The sequence below is a fragment of the Harpia harpyja genome, chromosome 14 (assembly GCF_026419915.1).
Source record: "Harpia harpyja isolate bHarHar1 chromosome 14, bHarHar1 primary haplotype, whole genome shotgun sequence".
In the NCBI taxonomy this organism is placed as follows: Eukaryota; Metazoa; Chordata; class Aves; order Accipitriformes; family Accipitridae; genus Harpia; species Harpia harpyja.
This window is the reverse complement of record NC_068953.1, coordinates 36,604,259-36,624,232: the sequence shown is the minus strand read 5'-3', so window position 1 is coordinate 36,624,232 and position 19,974 is coordinate 36,604,259. Positions and strand designations below refer to the sequence as shown.

At 38.0% G+C, this 19,974-nt stretch overlaps 1 protein-coding gene across 5 annotated transcripts in view; it reads left to right on the top strand.

Moving 5' to 3' along the window:
* PEAK1 (pseudopodium enriched atypical kinase 1) overlaps nt 1-19,974 on the top strand; it is a 128,412-nt gene that overhangs the window by 91,874 nt on the left and 16,564 nt on the right. For 4 of the 5 annotated variants that reach the window (XM_052807192.1, XM_052807190.1, XM_052807191.1 and 1 more), the window contains 3 exons: nt 5,874-5,990; nt 7,920-8,116; nt 18,126-18,874. In XM_052807192.1, the coding sequence (XP_052663152.1) occupies nt 5,874-5,990; nt 7,920-8,116; nt 18,126-18,874 (1,063 nt within the window). The remainder of the gene's footprint in view (nt 1-5,873; nt 5,991-7,919; nt 8,117-18,125; nt 18,875-19,974) is intronic. The other variant, XM_052807194.1, reaches the window with a different exon arrangement.

Below are 19,974 nucleotides of genomic sequence, written 5' to 3'. Positions count from 1 at the left end.
ATGCTTTATATTTTTGCACAATTGCTGGAATACCTTCTGCCCTTACTATTGAAGGCAATCGGTCATTCTGCCCTGTCTCATTCACTTATTCCAAAAAGTACATTTACTCTGTATTTTTCTGCAAGTCATGATGATATTGGTGAAAACCATATCTCATAATTTTCCCTGGTGAAAACTGGAATTTTCTAAATGTTAGAATTGGAATTTCTTCTTTCTAACAATATTGTTCTATGGTTTCTACAAATTTCAAAGAAAATACGCTGAGGTGCTGAGAAATACGTTGTGGGAACACTGGACAGTGGATATCTTTATCCTTCAGTTATTATATTCAGTTACCTTAATGCAATTTGATGCCTTATTTGGGTTTTCTACTTAATTTTTAATATTGTTAAGGAGACCAAGTGAAACCTTATAGTGCCAAAAAATGAAGGTTTTTTTATTTAAGGATTTTGGCTTTTGTTTTTCATATCCCAGTAGGCGAGAATCAGGATTGTCAACTTTAATTTTTGCACAAGCAGGAGACCTAACAGATGAGATGCTGTACTTGTTCTGTGTTAACTCTTTGGGTACTAGTAAGAGGTTAGCGTTAATTCAGGCTAAAATACATGCATGGAAAAGATGTTTAAAATCTTCAGTTAAGCTTGCAGAGGCTTAGAGGAAAACAGAAGACATGAAGATGGCAGTCAGTGAACGTGACGCTTTCTAACTCAAAATGCCAACAACAGTAAGCTCACTGAAAAACTGACGACCTGGAAAATAAGATAAGCTTTAAAAATGTCAGGTTACTGGGGGGGGGTCTTGAAAGCAGATTAAATGAAGATACAATATTTCCTTACCTTGCAGTGGATTACAAAACTGCTAAAGATTGATACCATAACGACAAAACAAGGCTGAAGGTATTTAAAGTTATCACTAGAAAGGTCAGTTTTTCCCTTTGAATGGCACTTGCAAAGTACTTTCTTTGGAAAGCTGAAAACTATCTCTCTGTTACGCAAAAGAACTTGGTTTTGTTTTATCCATGTGATTGTTTCTTTCTGTTTGATGCCGCGATGCACATATGGTCATTCAAAAGGAGCTAGCAAATACTAATGTGTTAAATTTACCAAAAATTTGTGACTGCCGATTTTTAGCAAAAATTAATCTATCTACATCAGCTTTATCATTAACTGCAATGAAAATCAGGTGTTCTTAGAACACCTGTAGTTCACAATGCAGCAGTTGTTCTCAAGCAAAACCTAAAATTGACCTCTAAAAATGATAACATGATGCTATTTCTGGCCTAAGTCACTGTAATTGATGAAGGTGGTACAGCACAGTTTTTGAACAGAAGTTTAAAAAAAAGATTCTTCACAGGCTTTGTTATTTAGTGGGTCAGACTGTTGCTCTTGGAGTTTCACAAGATAAAGGTTTCTCTTCTTCATTGAGAGATCAGTGCTCATACCCAGTACCAGCTTTTTAGATTTAGACGTTTCCTAAAAGAAAACTGTAGCACAGCATTCTGATTCTTCCTTTCCTATCTTCATAAACCGCATCAGAGCTGAACTAAAACCTCATTCAGCACTGTTTTAGGTGGCAGTGCCTTTGTAAATCAAGGTACAACTGATTTGTGCACAGCCATTTCAATTTCAGTTATGTATTAAGCTGAATAGTTTCTTTTCATAGCTACAAGTCAGCCATAACTTTCCTTTATAGGATCTTTGGGTCAGACTTGAATGAACTAAAGATAAAACTGTATGTTTACTGAAATACTTCTTTCAAGTAGTGAGGTCTGTATATTCATTCCATTCTCATTTAGGTAAGAAAGCACTCCTTCATAGCTAAAGTTTAGGAATTACATTGGTAATCCCAAATGACATTTAACTTTGTCAAAAGGATTTGCGCTCGTACAAGTTCTGTTGTTCATAGCTACAGAAGATAACTATCCTATTGTTGTATCTTCCTTCCAAAATGAGTGAAATGCTTATACATATTTTAAAGATTTGTTTTGAATGTTTTTCTTAAAAAGCATGCTTCTCCATTGCAGTTACACACTACATCAGCAATTTGCATTCTTTTAAGGCTTTTTTGTTGTTGTTAAAATAGCCCCTGGGCATTTCACTGGACTCTTTCATGGGTTCTATACTTATCAGAGGACATAGATATTAAAGCTTTTGAAATTGTCTTGTTATTCTTCAAATCTTACCCCAGTGCCGCGCTCATAGTACAAATAGTTCACCTTGAGTAACTTCCAGCCAGATTACTGCTCCTGAAATTAAAATAAGTGTCAGTGACAGATGAGAATCCTTTAGAAAACTGGCCAAAAACTTGCACAGTTCCTGCCTGCCATGGAAGCATTTCAGTAGTGTAAGTGATCTCCTCAAATGCTTTCTGTTGTGCTGATTGTCTTGAGCTTGCTGACGACTGTTCACACTGTTTGCTTTAAATTACAGTAAGCCAAATGTGATTTCAAGAATCTGAGTTAGGCATTGAATTTCCATATACAGGCAATGGAGAAAGACAGTTCCAGTGAGGTGATTTAGAGCACCAAGACTTAAAAGGCCCCAAATGGATTATCTCTTCAGTGGGTTTTTTAGTAATTTCTGTTAGGCCGCTGTTACTTAAGGAAAAAAATACAGGTGACTGGGGCTGGGGGTGTGCCACAGTGCACTTCATCTGTGGCCCAGACCTTGAGAACCTGAACAGCATAGGAAATGGAGCTTACATGTAGGCTGTCTTAATTCAGTGGGACAGGAGCCATGAAATTACTCTGAGTGCTCTGTATATCTAGAGGAATATGAATGTTGTAACAGATTACAACTGGAATCATTGTTCTTCAAAAATGTAGTCATATATTAAGATCAGGATCACATTCAGAGAAAGGCAGGAATAACCACCACTGCCCCATTCCACTTTCTCAATCATTGATCCAATCCTGCAGATTCCACAGCTGCTTCAGAAATGACTTGAGAAGAGAACAAAATCTTTTAAATCACAGTAGGGCTCTGTTAGAACAAAGTCCTTCCCAGTTTAGAGGACCTCTTGTGTAAGTCTTAAGGTAAGGTTCTCACCTGACTCCAAAACCTTTTAAGTGTAGCTTGGTGAGGAGAATTCAAGGATGTTATAGCTGAAGAGAAAATTCTTGCTTGAGCAACTCTAGTGAAATGGGAGAAATTCTCACCTGAAAAGTTCAGGTGGGACTATCAACTCCCCCTTCTCCCCAAATCTATCTTGATTTGCTTTTTCCTAGATATCAGCAAGGTTTATTTACCTTACTGGGCAGTGTTCAACAGTGCTTTTAAGAGCATTAACCATCTATCTTACCCTGTTTCATCAATGAAAAACTTATGTGAGATTTTTCTCTAGAACATCTCTATGCTAACAGAATTAGAAATTATGCATGTTCATTAAGCAAGATGTTTGGTAACATTTTATCTGAAGATTTGTAAACACCAAGGACTGTTAAAGAATCAAGTAGAAGGGATTTTACCATTTATTACTTTATAAATTTAGATTAAGAAATAGTAAATCATGTATTATTGTTCTTAACTCCTCTAATACTGTCTGTAAAATGGAGAGACTGAGAACTTAAAATGGATAAAGAAAAATGCCTTTTTTTATAACACACAGTTAATCTGTGGAACTCATTGCCATTAAGTTTCACTGACACTAAAGAGCTTAGCAGGATGTCTTTACTGGATTATCAAATGTGTTCCCTTTATCCATGCAAACACCGCATTATACAAGATTTAAAAATATATATATACATATATAAATTCTCATGCTTCAGGACTAAGCCAACTTCTAAACAATAAGAATTAGGAATAAACTTTATGGCTTAGTTATTTCAGATTGTCACTTGAGAAGTTTCTTTCGCTTTCCTCTTAAGTGATTATTTCTGGCTAATGGTGGTGATAAGGACCTGAACTGCATGAGCCACTGGAATGGGTTTTCTGTACCCATAACGTACTCTGATTGAAACCTGGGCATAGATCGTCTTTGCTCAGTGTTTTGCAGAAATAAAGTGGTTTGTGTTCTGAGTGGAAGTTCCTGTGTAAGGTGGCCTTTGACCACCCTCAAGCCATTAACCTCTTTGCATTTTTCCTCAAGCATTATTCAGTCAGTTTAGGCTTTCTGTTAGCTTTATTAGCTTAAAAGTGTAGGGCCTGAGGAGATCTCAAAGGGATCTCCAAAACTAAGTATCTCTACAAGTTACACAGATTTTTTTTTTGTGTGTGTGTGTGTAAAACTAAGTCATCTTCCTTGTCAGGCTCTCTCATCTCAAACTGTACGACTACCATTGATTATTGCTTTGCTGATGTCCACTCAGGGAGGAGAGCAGAGTCTCAGCTGGGTCGAAGGCCCCATCAGCTTTTCTCTGTGTTTCTGTCACTAATTTCTGCCACTTGGATTTATGTGCTGTCTTACACAGAACTGTACTCACTCAGCTTGACCTCTAGATCTGACCCTAATTCAGGAATGCACTCTCAGAATCACTTCTTATAAGTATTCCACTTTATCTCCCTCATATTCGTTGCTGTTTATTAATCACTCTAATTGAGAAGGCATGCTCTGATTGGAGGAAAATACATGTCACACAATAGCTGGGATTCCACTGTCCTTACAAAAATTAACACACTACACAGGCTGCTTTCTGGATTCTTACTATTCCCAAAAGACCGAGGCAAGTTAGACCACATCATCTTTTGGCTATCCTCCAAAAACTGTGAAGGAGGAGAGCCTGAGGGAAGGAGTTAGGGGCATTGGTCCCTGCAGAAAAAAACACTTCTAAAACAATTTTGAGCTTGTGGACATGTGAAGGACAAGTATGTGAATTCAGTGGGTTGTTATCTGAAGGACAGTCATTTTTCCGGAAAATTTTTTTGCTGCACATAATCTCAGCTTCTTAGGAAAACAAATGTGTTCTCTGTGTGCAGAGGGCTGCTCCCTCCATTAAGTGAATAGTTGTTTAGTTTTGGCCACATGTGCCCAAGGAGCAGAGCTCTCTAAGGTAGTTCATTTTCTATGAAGTTTGTTTTTGAAATAAAAAAGGGAAGAGAAGAAGGCTTGGACAGCGGAGGCTGTGCCCACTATGGTAAAAGCTAAATATGTGCTTTTATGCAAGGCCTCAAAGAATCCATCCTGGCAAAATATCTATAAATATCCCAAATAAGGAGATAGCTTTAAGTATCACTTGCTATCAACAAGCAGATACAAAGTTATCAGGCTTTAATGGTTCTAATCTCAGAGCCCTGCTTATTTATCAGCTGCTCTACTTTTCTTGAAAACTACTAGTTTCAACTGTTTAGACTATTTCATGAAGCAAAAGCAACTGCGAATTTGGTTCTTGTAGCTTACTGAGAGAGGATGTTTTCGCCTTTTGTTCCTTCTGTGTTCTGTCGGATTGGCTTTTTGCTCGTTGAGTCACTGCACTGCGTATGTATGCTTGATCTCTCCATCTTTACTGTTAAGATACAGGGAGGCATTTCCCCACAGATTTCATGGCCTGACTTCTAATTGCTGTGATTTTAAAAGTATTCGATTCAGACACTAAAACTGGTTGGAATACAGATTTGAGATATTCACGTACTTTTTAACAGTAGGTTAGTCTAAGTTCTTAAAACTCCTCTTGAAATTTGAACCTGCTTTTCCTTAACTAATTAACGTGACTAAGACCATAGTTGTCATACCAAAACAGTGATGTAGTAGACTGTGAACTATTTTTCATCCACGAAGGCAGTGGAAGAGTTAAGAAGGCAGGGCTGTAACTAACTGGTTTCCTGGGGCGCTTTGGCAAGTCCCTGGGACCAACCCCCTAAGGTAAACATTAAGGTGCAGTAGGTGTATCACTCTGTGCAGAGTTCAGCCCTGTTGCTTACAGCTTGCACAACTTGTAGCACATCAGAACACTGTGGAATCAATGGCTCGCCAGAGTTTCAAGACATGATTAAAAGACTCAAGAAGGCCCTGAAAGAATTTCCTTTAATGGGGAATTGTGTGAGTGAGTACAGTGGGTGAGTTGGTATTTTTTTCTTTCTTCCTTTCTAGCTGTTGGTTTACTTTGGCAAAATGCTTCTGAGCTTAGGTTAAGCGTATGTGCTTGCATGTGTCTGGTTTGGAGAATGAGTCTGTTCTGTACCTCACCAATCGATACTAAAAAAATTACTTTGAGATATGATAATTCCTGGTTTGTGGCAATGACAGAACTGTAAAGCTATTAGAACCTATTTCTTCTTAAAGAAAACATTCTTACTGAGGAATGCAGGTATGTATATGATTTACAGCAACTACAAGTCTTTAGTTTAATTTCTCATCATCTTGAGAGCCTTCTTACTGCTTTAATTTTATGTATGCTTTATTCTGAAATTATATTAGGTTAACTCTTTAATGTGGATATATTTATGGCACATGGAATGTTCTTCACACCATTCCTATGCATGGTACTAAAAATGAACAAAAAATGTTATGCTGATTAAAGATTACATCTTTTTTGAACTTATGCCATTTTTTCTCTTTTACTAACAAGTTCTAATGAGTTTTGTTTGCGTCAGCCTGCAGTTAAAATCCATGCGTCTGAGTAGAAACAGCATGCGTGCGCTGCACCGTATATGGGGTCTCGTACGGGAAGTACTGGCATGTTTTAATCTTTGTAGACTGGGATTGCTAGCAGATTGTGTATCATGATTTTTGGTATTTTGGCTTTGGCATAGAGAGATATATGCCTATGATTTATGTTAACTCTTTGAGGATATAATTTCTCTTTCCACTATAAGGATTTGTATTACAGAAACTCAGCTGCTCTGCCTATTTAAGAATGCATAAATTTTGTTTCTGTCCACCAGAAGTTATATTAAGTTTTAAATCTTTAATACAAAAATTAAATATCTGTACAGCTATGTGATGTGGCGATCATCTTTTGAAGGAAGTGTGTTAGTCCTATCCCTTAGGGAAGTCACAAGTACTTAAAATTCTTGCTGTTCTATTTGATCAGGCTGTAATAATGAGAACTAGTGAACAGGACATATGCTTTTGAGATTTGGCCTATAATGAGTATTTGTTTCTGCGAGTAAGAGAGCATAAAGACACAGAAATATTTTTGCTCTGACGTTTTATGTGGCATATTATTAATAATTGCTGCTATGCTTTCAATAGGATTGGGGGTTTTTAATAAACCTGAACATTTTTTAATTTGTTTTATACATATGTATATATAAAAACCACATAATTTCTAAATCATACTGCAATAAATATATCCATGGAAAAAGACTGAATCTGTGATTTTCAGTTTTGTGCTATAAGCTGTTACAGTTTGATTAAAACTTCATAGCTAAGAGCAAGCACAGAGGAATGTCTTCATGGCCTTTTGCAATTGGCCTAATGCAGATGGATTTTAATCCTGGAGAATTTTATATGGGAAGTAAAGTACTGGCTTAGATGAGCTACTAGTCTGTTTCCCAAAGCGTCTGTTCCCAAAATCCTACCAGTAGATGAAAATGTATCATTAAAGTTTTATGCATTTATTAAGACTTAACAGCCCTTTTGCTATACCTTGGTATCTGTGATTAAAGCAAAATTGTTCTGATTGGTAAAAAGCACCTTAAACTCTGCTGCTGTCCTATGAGTCCTACACATTTTATCCAGAATCATGCCTGCGTATCTATGCGTACATATGTTGATTGTAGTCAGCTGTAAAACATTTTATTATCCCTTTTGTATGAAAGGCATGAACTACTACATGTTACTATTTCAGTCAAAAGTTGTTTCTTCTTAAGGAAAATAAATATTGTAGAAAGTTGCTCTTAAAAAAGGGAGGGAGAAAGGACCTTATTTCTTTACCAGTTCATTCCCTTTCCTGAAGATATTTAATGGCTAATTTGGTATTTTGCCAGTAGGATCTAGTACCCGGCTTTGGTCTCCTGGTGATTTTGTTTTGTTTGTTTCAGTCAAGTGCCCGATGACACAACACTGGAGGATTTGTCCCCTCGTGTTCCTAGAGCTGTGTTTGTGAAGCAGGACAATGGCGGCAGTGCCTCGGTCATACCAGTATCATCTGTCCGTGTCCCACAAGGGGAGGAAGAAAAGGAAGAAGTTTCAAATTCTCCTGACTTAAATCCTTGCAGTGCTACATACAGCAATTTAGGTAAGTATTCTCAAAGAAGGAAATTTAAATTAGCCCAGATTTTTAATACCTTTCCAGGCTGTGAAGAACTTTGTCTTCTGAACAGCTCCGTACAATTTTATAAGGTTAGTTTTTAAAGAAAAACTTTTTAATATTAATTTATAGAAAATAAAATTATGTTGTCTCATTCTGAGATACACAACCAAGAAAGCGAAGATTCAACAAACTCAAAGGTTTTCTTTCCTATGATTTTAAAACTATCTTTGACTTGCCCTTAATGATAAACATCTCAAATACTTTTAAAAGACACATTGTTTTATCTGTTGGAGGAATTTTTGTCAGAGAGGTTTAAAATACAGAGCAAACTACCTATTTTTTTTAGAAACAATAAGTAGATTTCAATATTTTTCCAAACTTCCAAACAAAAGATAGGACTTTTTATTTTAGAGCATCAATAACTGCTAAAATATTTGTAGTCATCTTTTGTTGACTACAAGCTTTCTTATCCTAGTCTGAGAGTTTACTTTTGCTCCTTCAGAAGAGTTTAAGATATGAATATCCTGAAGGTACTGCACAGTCCATTCAACTATCACTGAATTCCTGACTCATATTAGAGAGATGCATGTATGCAGGGCTTCTCTGGAAGATAAGTGAGCCAGACAAATAAGCATCTCCCAATATACAGTGTCATTATTATCAGCCTAATTTTCTAAAGCATTTTGATTTGAAGTACTGCGAATTTAGGAATACCTACAGCCAAGTTTTCTAAAAGAACAAAAATCTCTCACTTATTTATGTTCAAGAATATCTGAATATATGTTTTTCAGTAACACTCCAATCCTGTAAGCGTACGAATTTATTAAGCATTTGGACAAGAGTAAACTGACTGCATTGAGATGGCTCACAACTACAGGGGTTTGGCATGTCCACACAGGTTTGAGGGATGAAGGACTAAATTTTAAACCCTCAGGTGCATACATTCCTTAGACATTTAGTGATATTGTTGCATTTTTTTTTGCTTAAATGTGAATTAGTGGCGAACTTCTTAGTGTGCTCTGCTAATGAAACACTAATTAGGTATTGTTTATAAAGCATAAAGAGGAAAAATATGCTGCCCAAGAGTGATACTAACATCTACCAAGAAGTTGTAACTTCAAGGAGGAAAACTAAAATTTGTATTTTTATGGTGGAATTATTCAAAGTTCTAATGGATTATTTTCAATTCATTGAGATATACATATATATCTGTATCTATATATCTTCTGTATTTAGGATATAGCTACATTACAGATAGAATCCAGGCAGTAGATCTAGTTACATCAAAACTATCTGTAGCATGGTTAGCCCATGTTGCTAACCAGACTGACATATAAAACGATCAAGTGAAGGTGTAATTTAGTGTATGAAATATCACTTATTCCTCATGGTGAGATTGCCATTTTTTAGCCAGAGCGCTCATACAGTCAAGGGATTACTTGCATTTCATAGCCGAAGTAATGATATTGTGAATCTTCTGTTTAAACGTTTACTCAGTTTAGCTCAATTTTCTTACGCAAGATGTTACACCTGATGGCAACTGCTTCATCATATACAGTTAGATGTGCTTCTGTCCATAGATCCCTGTCCTTCCCACAGCATCTCACAGACTGGGAGTAGTAAACTCATGGAAATGTAATAAAATACCGTTAAACACTGGAACAGGTTGCCCAGAGAAGTTGTGGAGTCTCCATCTGTGGAGATCACAAAACCCAACTGGACGTGGTCCTGGACAACCTGCTCCAGCCGACCCTGCCTAAGTAGGGAAGGTTGGACTTGACCATCTCAGGAGGCCCCTTCCAACCTAAATGCTTCTGTGATTCTCTGATCACTTCCATCAGTCCTTGTTTTTGTCAGTGTTGTTCCTGTGTGTGAATGCTCCTTTGTAAAACTGTATAAAACTGAACCCCTTAGCATTTTATTCAAAATCTTCTCCTCATTCTTGGGTCACTTTCAGATTTGCTGTCACCAAACTAAATTTTAGGTATGAAAGAGTTAAATTAACTTTTAGGCTTGACTTGGTCTGGCCTGGCAAGCTTACTGCTTGTTGTTAAAAGCAATGCTACCCTAAATGGCACTGAGTTCTCTGGCTGCTGTTCCAACTTTATTCTGGTTTATTTGAGCAACCTCACTTTCTAATTCAGATAGCTATCAAGAGATTACTAGGTAGGGATATAGAATAATTTCTACTTGTTTTCACATGTTACATCACCTAAGCAGCAAAATCATATATTTTGTAGAATCAACACACACTGATGTGTGTAACTGAAAGAAAGGATAATATGAGAATATGTAATATAATTAAAGTTACATCGCATTTGATTCTTGCTTCAACTGCAATTGTATCTACAGTTGGCTTTTTATAGCTACATACTACAGTTTGTAGTTTGTAAAACAGATCATGTGAACATCGTAATTAGCAGCATAATGCAAAATATTCATTTTTTAAATACTAATCTAATACATATTCTATGTTTTTTATTGAAAAGCAGATAGTACTATGTCCTTACTTTGATAAGTCTAATCTTCAGTTGTGACATGTCACATGAAATTTTATGAACAGAAATAATGGCAAGCTTTGGTGAATTTTCATCTGCAGTCAGGTAGTAGTTTTGTAGTGGGTTGACCCTGGCTGGATGCCAGGTGCCCACCAAAGCCGCTCTATCACTCCCCCTTCTCAGCTGGACAGGGGGGAGAAAATATAACAAAAGGCTCGTGGGTCAAGATAAGGACAGTTTAATAAAGTGAAAGCCAAGGTCGCGCGTGAAAGCAAAGAAAAACAAATTATATTATTCTCTACTTCCCATCAGCAGGCGATGTCTAGCCACTTCCTGGGAAGCAGGGCTTCAGAACGCGTAGTGGTTGCTCCGGAAGACAAAAATGCCCCCCCTCCATCTCCCTTTACTTAGCTTTTATATCTGAGCTGACATCATATGGTATGGAATATCTGTTTGGTTAGTTTAGGTCAGCTGTCCTGGTTATGTCCCCTCCTGAGATCTCGCCCTGCCCCAGCCTGCCATTGGGGGGGGGGGGGCAAAAATGTTGGGGAGACAGCCTTGATGCTGTGCCAGCACTGCTCAGCAGTAGCCAAAACACTGGTGTGTTAACACCTTTCTAGCTACTGATGCAGAGCACAGTGCTATGAGGGCTGCTATGGGGAGTATTAACTCCATCTCAGCCAGACCCAATACAAGTTTATATCAGGTACTGCCCTAAATATATTTGGTTTTGGCCTTCCCCTGTTCCCACAGGAGTTGTCCCATCATCACTTTACAGTCCTGCCCAGAAAAACTGCAAGCGTGCCAGCAAGTATTTGTCAGGAACCAAACTGCAGATGGAAAATTTGAGAATAGCTCATGTATAAAATATGGACTGTATTTGTTAGTTCATCTAACATGTAAAATCATACATCTAGGAATTAAAAAAAAAAAATGCAGGCAGGCCTTACAAGATAGAGGATTCTACAGCATAAAAGACTGGGGCCTTTTAGGAAACCTGAGGTCCCACCATGATGATAGGCCAAAAGAGCTCAGTGTGTTCCTGGGTGTATAAACAGGAGGAAACTTCAGTAGGAGTAGAGAGGTTACATATACCTCATTTTCACCCTGCAACTGCCATGGCCATACACAAGCCCCGGTGACCACAGTTTAAGAAGAATGTTTGAAAAAAAATTGTACAGGCTCTAAAGAAAAGCTTTGAAAATGCCTAGTATTGTGACAGGCACTTTATAGTGACTAATTCAAGAAGCTGAGTCTGTTCAGCTTATCAAAGAAACAGAGTCTGGCTTGATCATGGTGTGGATGCTCATGTGGTGAGCAGAACTGTGATGAGGTATCAACAATCAACAGATTTAACAAAATCCAGTGGCCATCAGTTGAATCTTGATGCAGAAACAAATGCTCAAATGTGTAAGGTAGGGCCTGGATGTTTCTTTTTTAAGGTGTACCCTTATTCTAACAGAAGTTAATTCAGGTAAGCCCCGTAGCTTATGATAAGGAAAACAATAGACTAGATGATTAAAATCCTTTCCTTTACAAATCTTTGAATTTTTCTATCTTTGAATTTTTGGGGGAAATTGACTTGATTGAATTTGCATCACTGTAAGCAGATTAAGAGATTCTCAATATACTCAGGATAGTATTTCTATAATTTAAAAAAGAATAGGTTATTTTATTACCAGCTATTTTTCTCCTTACACCCACCCCACCCCCACCCCCCCCCCAAAAAAGGTGAAAAAAGGAGGCTAAGTTTCTAGGTTTTAGGATTGCTGATACTGAAAAAAATCCCAAATCACAGCATCTGCCATGGAGTATTGACTCAGTCAGTATGTTAGACCAGGGCAGTGTGCTTTAGCCAGGCTATAAATAAGGTAATGAAATCATTGTTGACTGAAAGTGACAGTTCAGTGACAGACAGTGATTATAGTATGTCTGATGCATTTTTTATAATATATAATTAGTACAGGTAATATCTTTAACATGGTGTAATGAAGGACGGGTAGCAAGACCTGACAAGTCACCAAGGCAGACAAGTTGCACCTGAAGTTTTTATTTATTTAATACCTGCAGCCCATCTTACTATAGTTCTGTGCACAGTCTCAAACTATTGGTGAGAAAGTGGAGGTGCATCATGAATGTTACTTAACAAATGTTAGCTTTCCTTTCTGTTATATATATTATCATTCTGGTTAGATTTTTATCTATTAAATTAACAATAAATGTGTAAATAACTGAGTATAATATAGGATTAACAATCATGTTCATGTAAACCTGTGTACTAAATAATCTTAGAGAATAGTGTTGTACATGTTCTGCGTTTGTTGGAATTGGGGCTGTGAAGCACACTGGTTGCTTTTGCAGTAGCTGGAAGATACTTTTATGCATTTGTGGGTTTTTTCATGGTTTGATTATTTTTATCAGTCAGGGTAAAAGTTTATTAAGAAGTGATGTAATTTGTACTGGTGTTAAAGACCAGTATAATTGATCAGAGAAATCTTTTCCAGGCTCCATATTATAATAAAAATGGAGATTGCAAAGGATGATCAATATCCAAGTACAAGGGTGGGGGGAAAGTACTAGGACAAGGGTAGAGAAGGGGAGTTTGTACAGTGGAGAGGCGGCGAACCTGTGGATTTTCCTTAGTGATTAATCAGCCTTTATAACTGGACTTTGTAACATGAAATGGGGATGTACTGACATGAGAATTACTGGGACATCTGACTCATTCCTGGCTGTGGGGAGAAACAGGTCAGCAGAGCCTGCCAAAGCCAACGCTGTTGGACGGCTCCAAGATCCAGTGGTGTGGTCAGCCCAGCCCTAACTTACAGGGGGTTTCCTGCAGACACATAAAAGCCACTAAAAATGCCTTTCTTGTTGGTCTCCACTGTAGAGAGTCCACAGTTTTGATTTTAGTTCTGCTGGAGTTTTGATAGATTTGGTCTTGGAAGATTGGTTACCCATGTTGTACATGCATGATTATTAATTTTTGCTGTTCTTGGCAATGCAAAACGTGGAATTTCTGTCAAACTGATGTGATAAGTTGGAGAATGGCAGAAGTGAGAGTCATTTTGGCTATTTTAGCTCTCTGGGTCCAGTTCATTCATCTAAATCCCTGCACTAGGGGATTAGGGATTAAGGAGTATTACAATGGTTACTAAAACTGAGAACAGTTAACGATCATGGCAATGGCCTAGTTACTACTGTGAATACTAGAGTATTGTTTTCAGCTCTGTTTTCTAATTCACATCTTCCCACAAGAGATATTATCCTTGGATGAAAGATGGTAATGGCATATAATCAGAAAAAAGCTTTCAAGAATAAAGGAGAATGCAGGATAGATTACCATGTCAAGAGTAAAATGAGTCTGGAGAAAGCACAGAAGCAGCCTGCTGTTATTAGTGTATCGGACTAACGTATGTTATGTATGATAGAGCAATATACATTCAGGAATAGTTCTATTCAAGGAAGGATGGAAGCATGCAAATGTGTCACCCACTTGGCTTGCCTAATTCACCATTAGTTGTTTTCCCAATTAAAGAAGCGTTTTCCTTCACAGTTCTGAAATTTCTTGATAATGTATACTGCTGATCTGGTCTAAGCAAAAAAGAAAGACACATGGACTATCAAGAAATCTAAACAATAATTATGCATGTCATTACTCTTAAGAAAAACATGCTTATGGAATATAAATTTGAACTAAACCGGAGCTCAGTGTGTCCGATTGATAGTTTTGTGAGCTAACATAAACAGGTTGCAATGCAAAGTCTGATGACAAATCAGTTACTTGGAAAAATAAAATTTAAGTGCTTTTTTTTAGAGCTGATTTAGAGTTTCAGGCCTCTGCATGGTGTCTGGAGACCTAAGTATTAATATTTAAATAGTGTAGTGAGATTCTGTAATGGAAAATGTTACTGAACTGTAGAATTACTTAAAGCTTTCTAGAAAGCTGCTGTCTATAAAGAGTTACATCCTCTATCCCCTGGAAGCCACTTCAGAGATCTCTGTTAAGTGGTAGCCTAGTATTGTGCCTGTTCCTCCTTTTCATTTGCCTCCCAAGAGTGTAGCTCAGGCTGAACCTTGAAATGTTGGAGAGTCTGTGGAGTAGGTAAGGAAATGATGGGTTTTAAGCATGCAAGGGGAGAAGGAAGCAAATGCTCTGCCAGTACTTTTATGCAAAAGAACATTCTTGTGCCTTTGACAGGGACAAAATTTAAGACAACCTTTTTCTTGCTAGACGATGAATTTTAAAAAATGTGGGACATGCAGTATCATGCCATGCTTGGGGAAAGCTGAGCTGGAAAGACTGGCCCAATGGGCAGGAAAGAAATGTACAGCATTAAGAACTCAGCATAAAAACAGTCCAGATATTAAGCTTTTCAAACACATAATACAGATGGGTAGATTTCAATATGGAAAATTTGGTTTTGTGGGGAGAAACTATACTGTAACATGATATGTTTTACAAATTCATGTTCCTCTGTTGAGAATACTTGAAAAAGTTAACTACATAATGACTTGTACATGCAGTTCTCTGGATCCTGCCACTCCCACCAGATATCTGCAAAGACAACTTCTGGTTATGAAAACCTTCAATGATGTTTTGAAGTCACAGTTCCAATAGCTATGCAAAAGCAACACCTAGCAAAAGTCACTGGTTGCAGTCGCAACACTCTTCTGTATGAATGGCTTTGGGAGGATAGGGCCATTAAAGCAGACAGAAAATGAGAGAGTCAGGAAGAAATGCTGTTATAAATCTTACCTTTCTTTGAGAGGGCTTCTGCTGCTACTGCTTGAGATGTGCATCTTGCTCTAATTTGTTTTCTTGCTGTTTCCCTCTAGCATGTGTGCAGTCCTTGGATTACCAAGTCACACAAGCAATGCATATTAAGAAACTGCCTCCTGAAACAGTAGCCTTTCTCAAAACCCCAGCAGTTAGGCTATTTTAGCATAGCAGGGAAGAGGGTAAGAATGAGAAAATAGGCAAGTGATCTTTAACACAGAATGTTGGCAGCAGGAGAAGTACATAGGTCACAGATTTTGTAAGAGTAAGCAACTGTGGAAGACAACATATGTTTGGATGAGTTAAGAAAATTCGATACAAAGTAGAAATGAACTTGTCTCCTGATGTGCAAAAGACTGTGGCATCTGGATGTGTGTGTCTGGCATGCAGACACCAGTTCTGCTTTTGACTCTTAAATCATGCCACTCTTCGTCTCTGCAAAAGGTACCTGATAAAAGTTCCTGTATGGCTCAGCTGGCACCAGTGGTATATGCTGCAGCACATCAAATGGTGAGAGGAAGAGCTGCTATTGTAGAGCACGCTCAGTGCAATACCAAGATCAGAAAGGAGCAGTAGAGGGTCCCCTGAGTGTTACATCTTTTTTGAGGCAACCTTGACAGTGATTTGAGAGATATGCAGGGATTCTCCAATATTTCTAGCCTTTGCATATTTTGATTTTGTAGTAGCTAAAAAGTGACGATGCAGGGGAGTAGTCCTATGCGATCTTCCCTGATGATCAGGCATGTACAACGCTAACAGAATTTCCTGTTCAAAATTCAGTTTTTTAAACATTGGAATATCTAGGCTTATCACAAAATCCATAAGGCTCTTCAGAGGGTTTCTTGAGCTTAAACAAAAGATAGAGATACAACTTTCATTTGTGATGTCATCTCCTTGGAATGATTGAAGAGAGAATGATTGTTAAGAATTCAAGAGCCAAGGCTATTCTGTTTGTGGATACATATAAAAATACAGTCCTCTCTGATCTTCTGAAATTAGGAAGTCCTTTTCAGCATTCTAACCCAGAATTCTACGGTTTTGTGCATCCTGGCCAAGAAGATCTTACATTCTGTAGTATTCATAAAAACTGTAACAACATCTCTTCAAGTGTAAAGAGAGCTATCTTTTTTTTCTTTTCATAGACTGTGAAGTCATTTATTATTAATTAGGGACCAAAGTGATGTAATTCAAATCTGAATCCGAGATCTGCACTCCCAGTTTGGTTTGGCATTCCAGTTCAGTCCTCTCTTGACAAGGATTCAGCACATATTATAAATAGCCAAATAGTCGTAGTGTCTGTTTACTTGCTGTTCCCTTATTGGAAAAGACGCTCAGCTGCAATTATACAGAGCATCCATTTCATGTCTGCTGTGTTGCAACTGTAAAAATTGTCTTCCTACCTTACCATGCTGGTCAATGAACCTCACAGGAGTAGTAGAAAACTTCTAAAATCATTTCTCTGAAAATAGCAGTTCATTATTAAGAGTGGAAAAAATCTCATTTTGATATGAGTAACAACTGTTTAATTGTCCCAGAGCAGCAAGTTGGTCATTTGTATAGTCCGTTTATTGTTTTTTATTCTCTCTTATGTTATTGTCATTTATTTATTCTTCATTTCCAAGGACTCTGGCAGTTATAAAACATAACCGTCCTCTCTAAAAGCCACCCAAACACATGACAGGAAGTTCATCTTCCCTAGAAGCATACAAAGGTTTGAAACCAGTCTGTCAGTGGAAATGCCATGCTTTTGTGTATGTAACCTGCCGTTTAGAATCTCATGACTGAATCTAGGTCAGGTTATCTATGAACATAATATTGCCAACAAAGGTACACATGGCAAGTAAGGGAAATGTATTAGATAAAGTTACGGCTGGGGGGGCAGCGGGTGAGTTTTAAATTGTGGGTTAAAAAAATATTTCTAGTTTTGTAATCTGAAAATATGATCCTACTCTCATTGCAAGCAGTGGCAACACACTTGTCAACTTGAGTGAAAGTAGGCTTAACTTCCTTGTTTTCACCTTGTGAATCTGCTAGGCAATCCTGACTTTCTGATGTGACCGCCGTAGTATCTGAATTACATTATTTGTGTTTGAAGTTTGCTGTTTCCATTCTGAAATAATGCTTTCAGCTTCTTTAGCACATTTCAAATCCAAGTGATCCCAAGTGCTTTACAGACTATGAGGATATATAAAACAAGATCAACTCATCTGCCAGAGAAATGCACCTCTCAAAGAAATAGTACACAAAGCCACTTAGCAGCATCCACCCATAGTTTTAGCACACTGCAATAGGAACTAAGGAATAATATTATAGTTGATTGACTGCAGAAGGAATTACGGGAGGCTGGGTATAATTATTGAAACTGGAATTTGGCCATAGTGCCAAAACTGACATTTGGGTTTTGCTTGCACTTTTTGTCATTAAGCCTGTGTGATGTAAAATGCCAGCATTGCTAGCACTGAACCTGATTTTAATATATAGGCCAAGGTCAAATAAAGACTGGCTGTATGTAACGATATATATGTGATGCTGATTTGGTCATTTTGCTTCCCTATTAGTTCATCTTTTCAGATATGTATTTAGGTTTTCTTCAAATATTGGGGGAGTCCTAGTCAGCTGGGGTTTTTTTGCCTTAAACTTCTTTGCAGAGTGCAGATATGAGCAGCAGATGCAAAGTACTATAATCTTCTATTACTATTATCTTCTTATTACACAGGACAGTCCAGAGCAGCTATGATACCTCCAAAACAGCCAAGGCAGCCGAAGGGAGCTTTGGATGATGCCATTGCCTTTGGAGGACTAGTAGACCAGGAGACAATGAACAACTTGCAGCCAACACCACCTCCGCTCCCAAAGAAAACAATTTTGAGAGCTAACACAGAGCCAACTCCCAGAGATCTCCAGAAGCAGGCTCTGGAGAACAACCTGTGCGTTGTGGCCAATCCCACCTACGATATTGACACCAACTGGGAAGCAAGCAGCGCCTGCTCTTCGGTCAGCCTGGAGCTCAAGGTACTGGACAATGAGTCAGGAGATTCCTTGGACAGGCCTACAGAAAAACTAAGGGCAACCACCTCAGCAACTAACAGTGTTTCCAGCCTAACCACTATCAGTATTAAGGACCGGTGTTCCAATAGCATGGAGTCTCTAACAGGGAGACGCATCTCACAGACTAAGCAGGGCAAAGGTGTCCAGAAGCCGCAAAGGCAAGCACTTTATCGAGGAATTGAAAACCGAGAAGAGGTAGTAGGTAAAATCCGAAGCCTTCATGCCGATTCACTGAAGAAGCTGGCACTTAAATGTGAAGACTTGTTCATGGCTGGACAAAAAGACCAGTTGCGATTCGGGGTGGACAGCTGGTCGGATTTCAGGCTAACCAGTGACAAGCCATGCTGCGAGGCAGGCGATGCAGTTTACTACCCAGCTTCTTATGCAAAAGATCCTCTCAACAATTACGCAGTCAAGGTAAGAGGGGCTTGAAAACCAGTAACCCTAGACATCACTGAAAAATGTAACAAAAATAACAGTAATCTGCAACACACCCAGTAGTGATAGGTCCTCTAAATATGTATACTGCTTGCAGCTGCACTGTGTGAAAAGTAAGATTCCCAAGATACAGGCTCTTCCTTCTATCAAGAACCATATGTGGCATTGGTATCTGCTGTTTAAGTTTCATCTGTTTTTATTGCAGCTCCAAAATTATTAAAACAAAATCAACACAACTCAGTCTTTACCATGGTCATTGGTTAATGAAATATTGAAGAAAAAGATGTATTATTTTAACATGTGTCAGCAGTTTTTTGGAAACTTGCAATAACAAAATCCTTAGGTTCATCTGCATGCAGATGATACTAAATCATCACTCTTAGTTAAGAAAGAGTTCAAAGTTTTCCATGTCAGAGCCAAGTAATTGTAAATGTAGATTCTAGGCTAATGTATCTTTATGTTCCCATACAAGGTCTTATGTTTTCACCAGCATTCATTACCAGCCTTTCAAAAGCTCTCTCTAGCCATCAGTGTTGCCTTATAAGCTATACTAAAAAAAGTGGAACTTGTCAGTGTTAGTTTTGTGCCCTTTTACTAAACAAACAATTGATTTGTGTCTAGTTTATACTTCAGCTAACACATAAAAGAAGTAAGGTTTATTAGATTTACTGCTAATATATTAATGAATAGTTGGCAGCTATCTCACTAGATGTTGTTACTTTATGGACTTTTATATAGGTAATTCCTTCTGTTGACGCGGAAGTCCTGGACACTGCACACAATCAATATGATCAAGCAGATGCCACTTTATTGCCAAAATAGCTCGGTTTATATACTCATTCTGGTTCCCGTTCACGCATAAGCTGATTAAAGATTGGTTAGCATGTGCTGTCCACGCGCCTAGTTACACCTAATAATTGGTTATATCAACACTGTACACACGCATAAACATAAGACATAATTGGTTATATTAACTAAAACAGGCGAAACTTGTCTCAGTCTAATTGGTCAAGATAAGCTGCCGAATTGAGGTTCTTTGTGCCAAGTTCCCTTTATCGTGGAATGCGCACCTGTGTTCT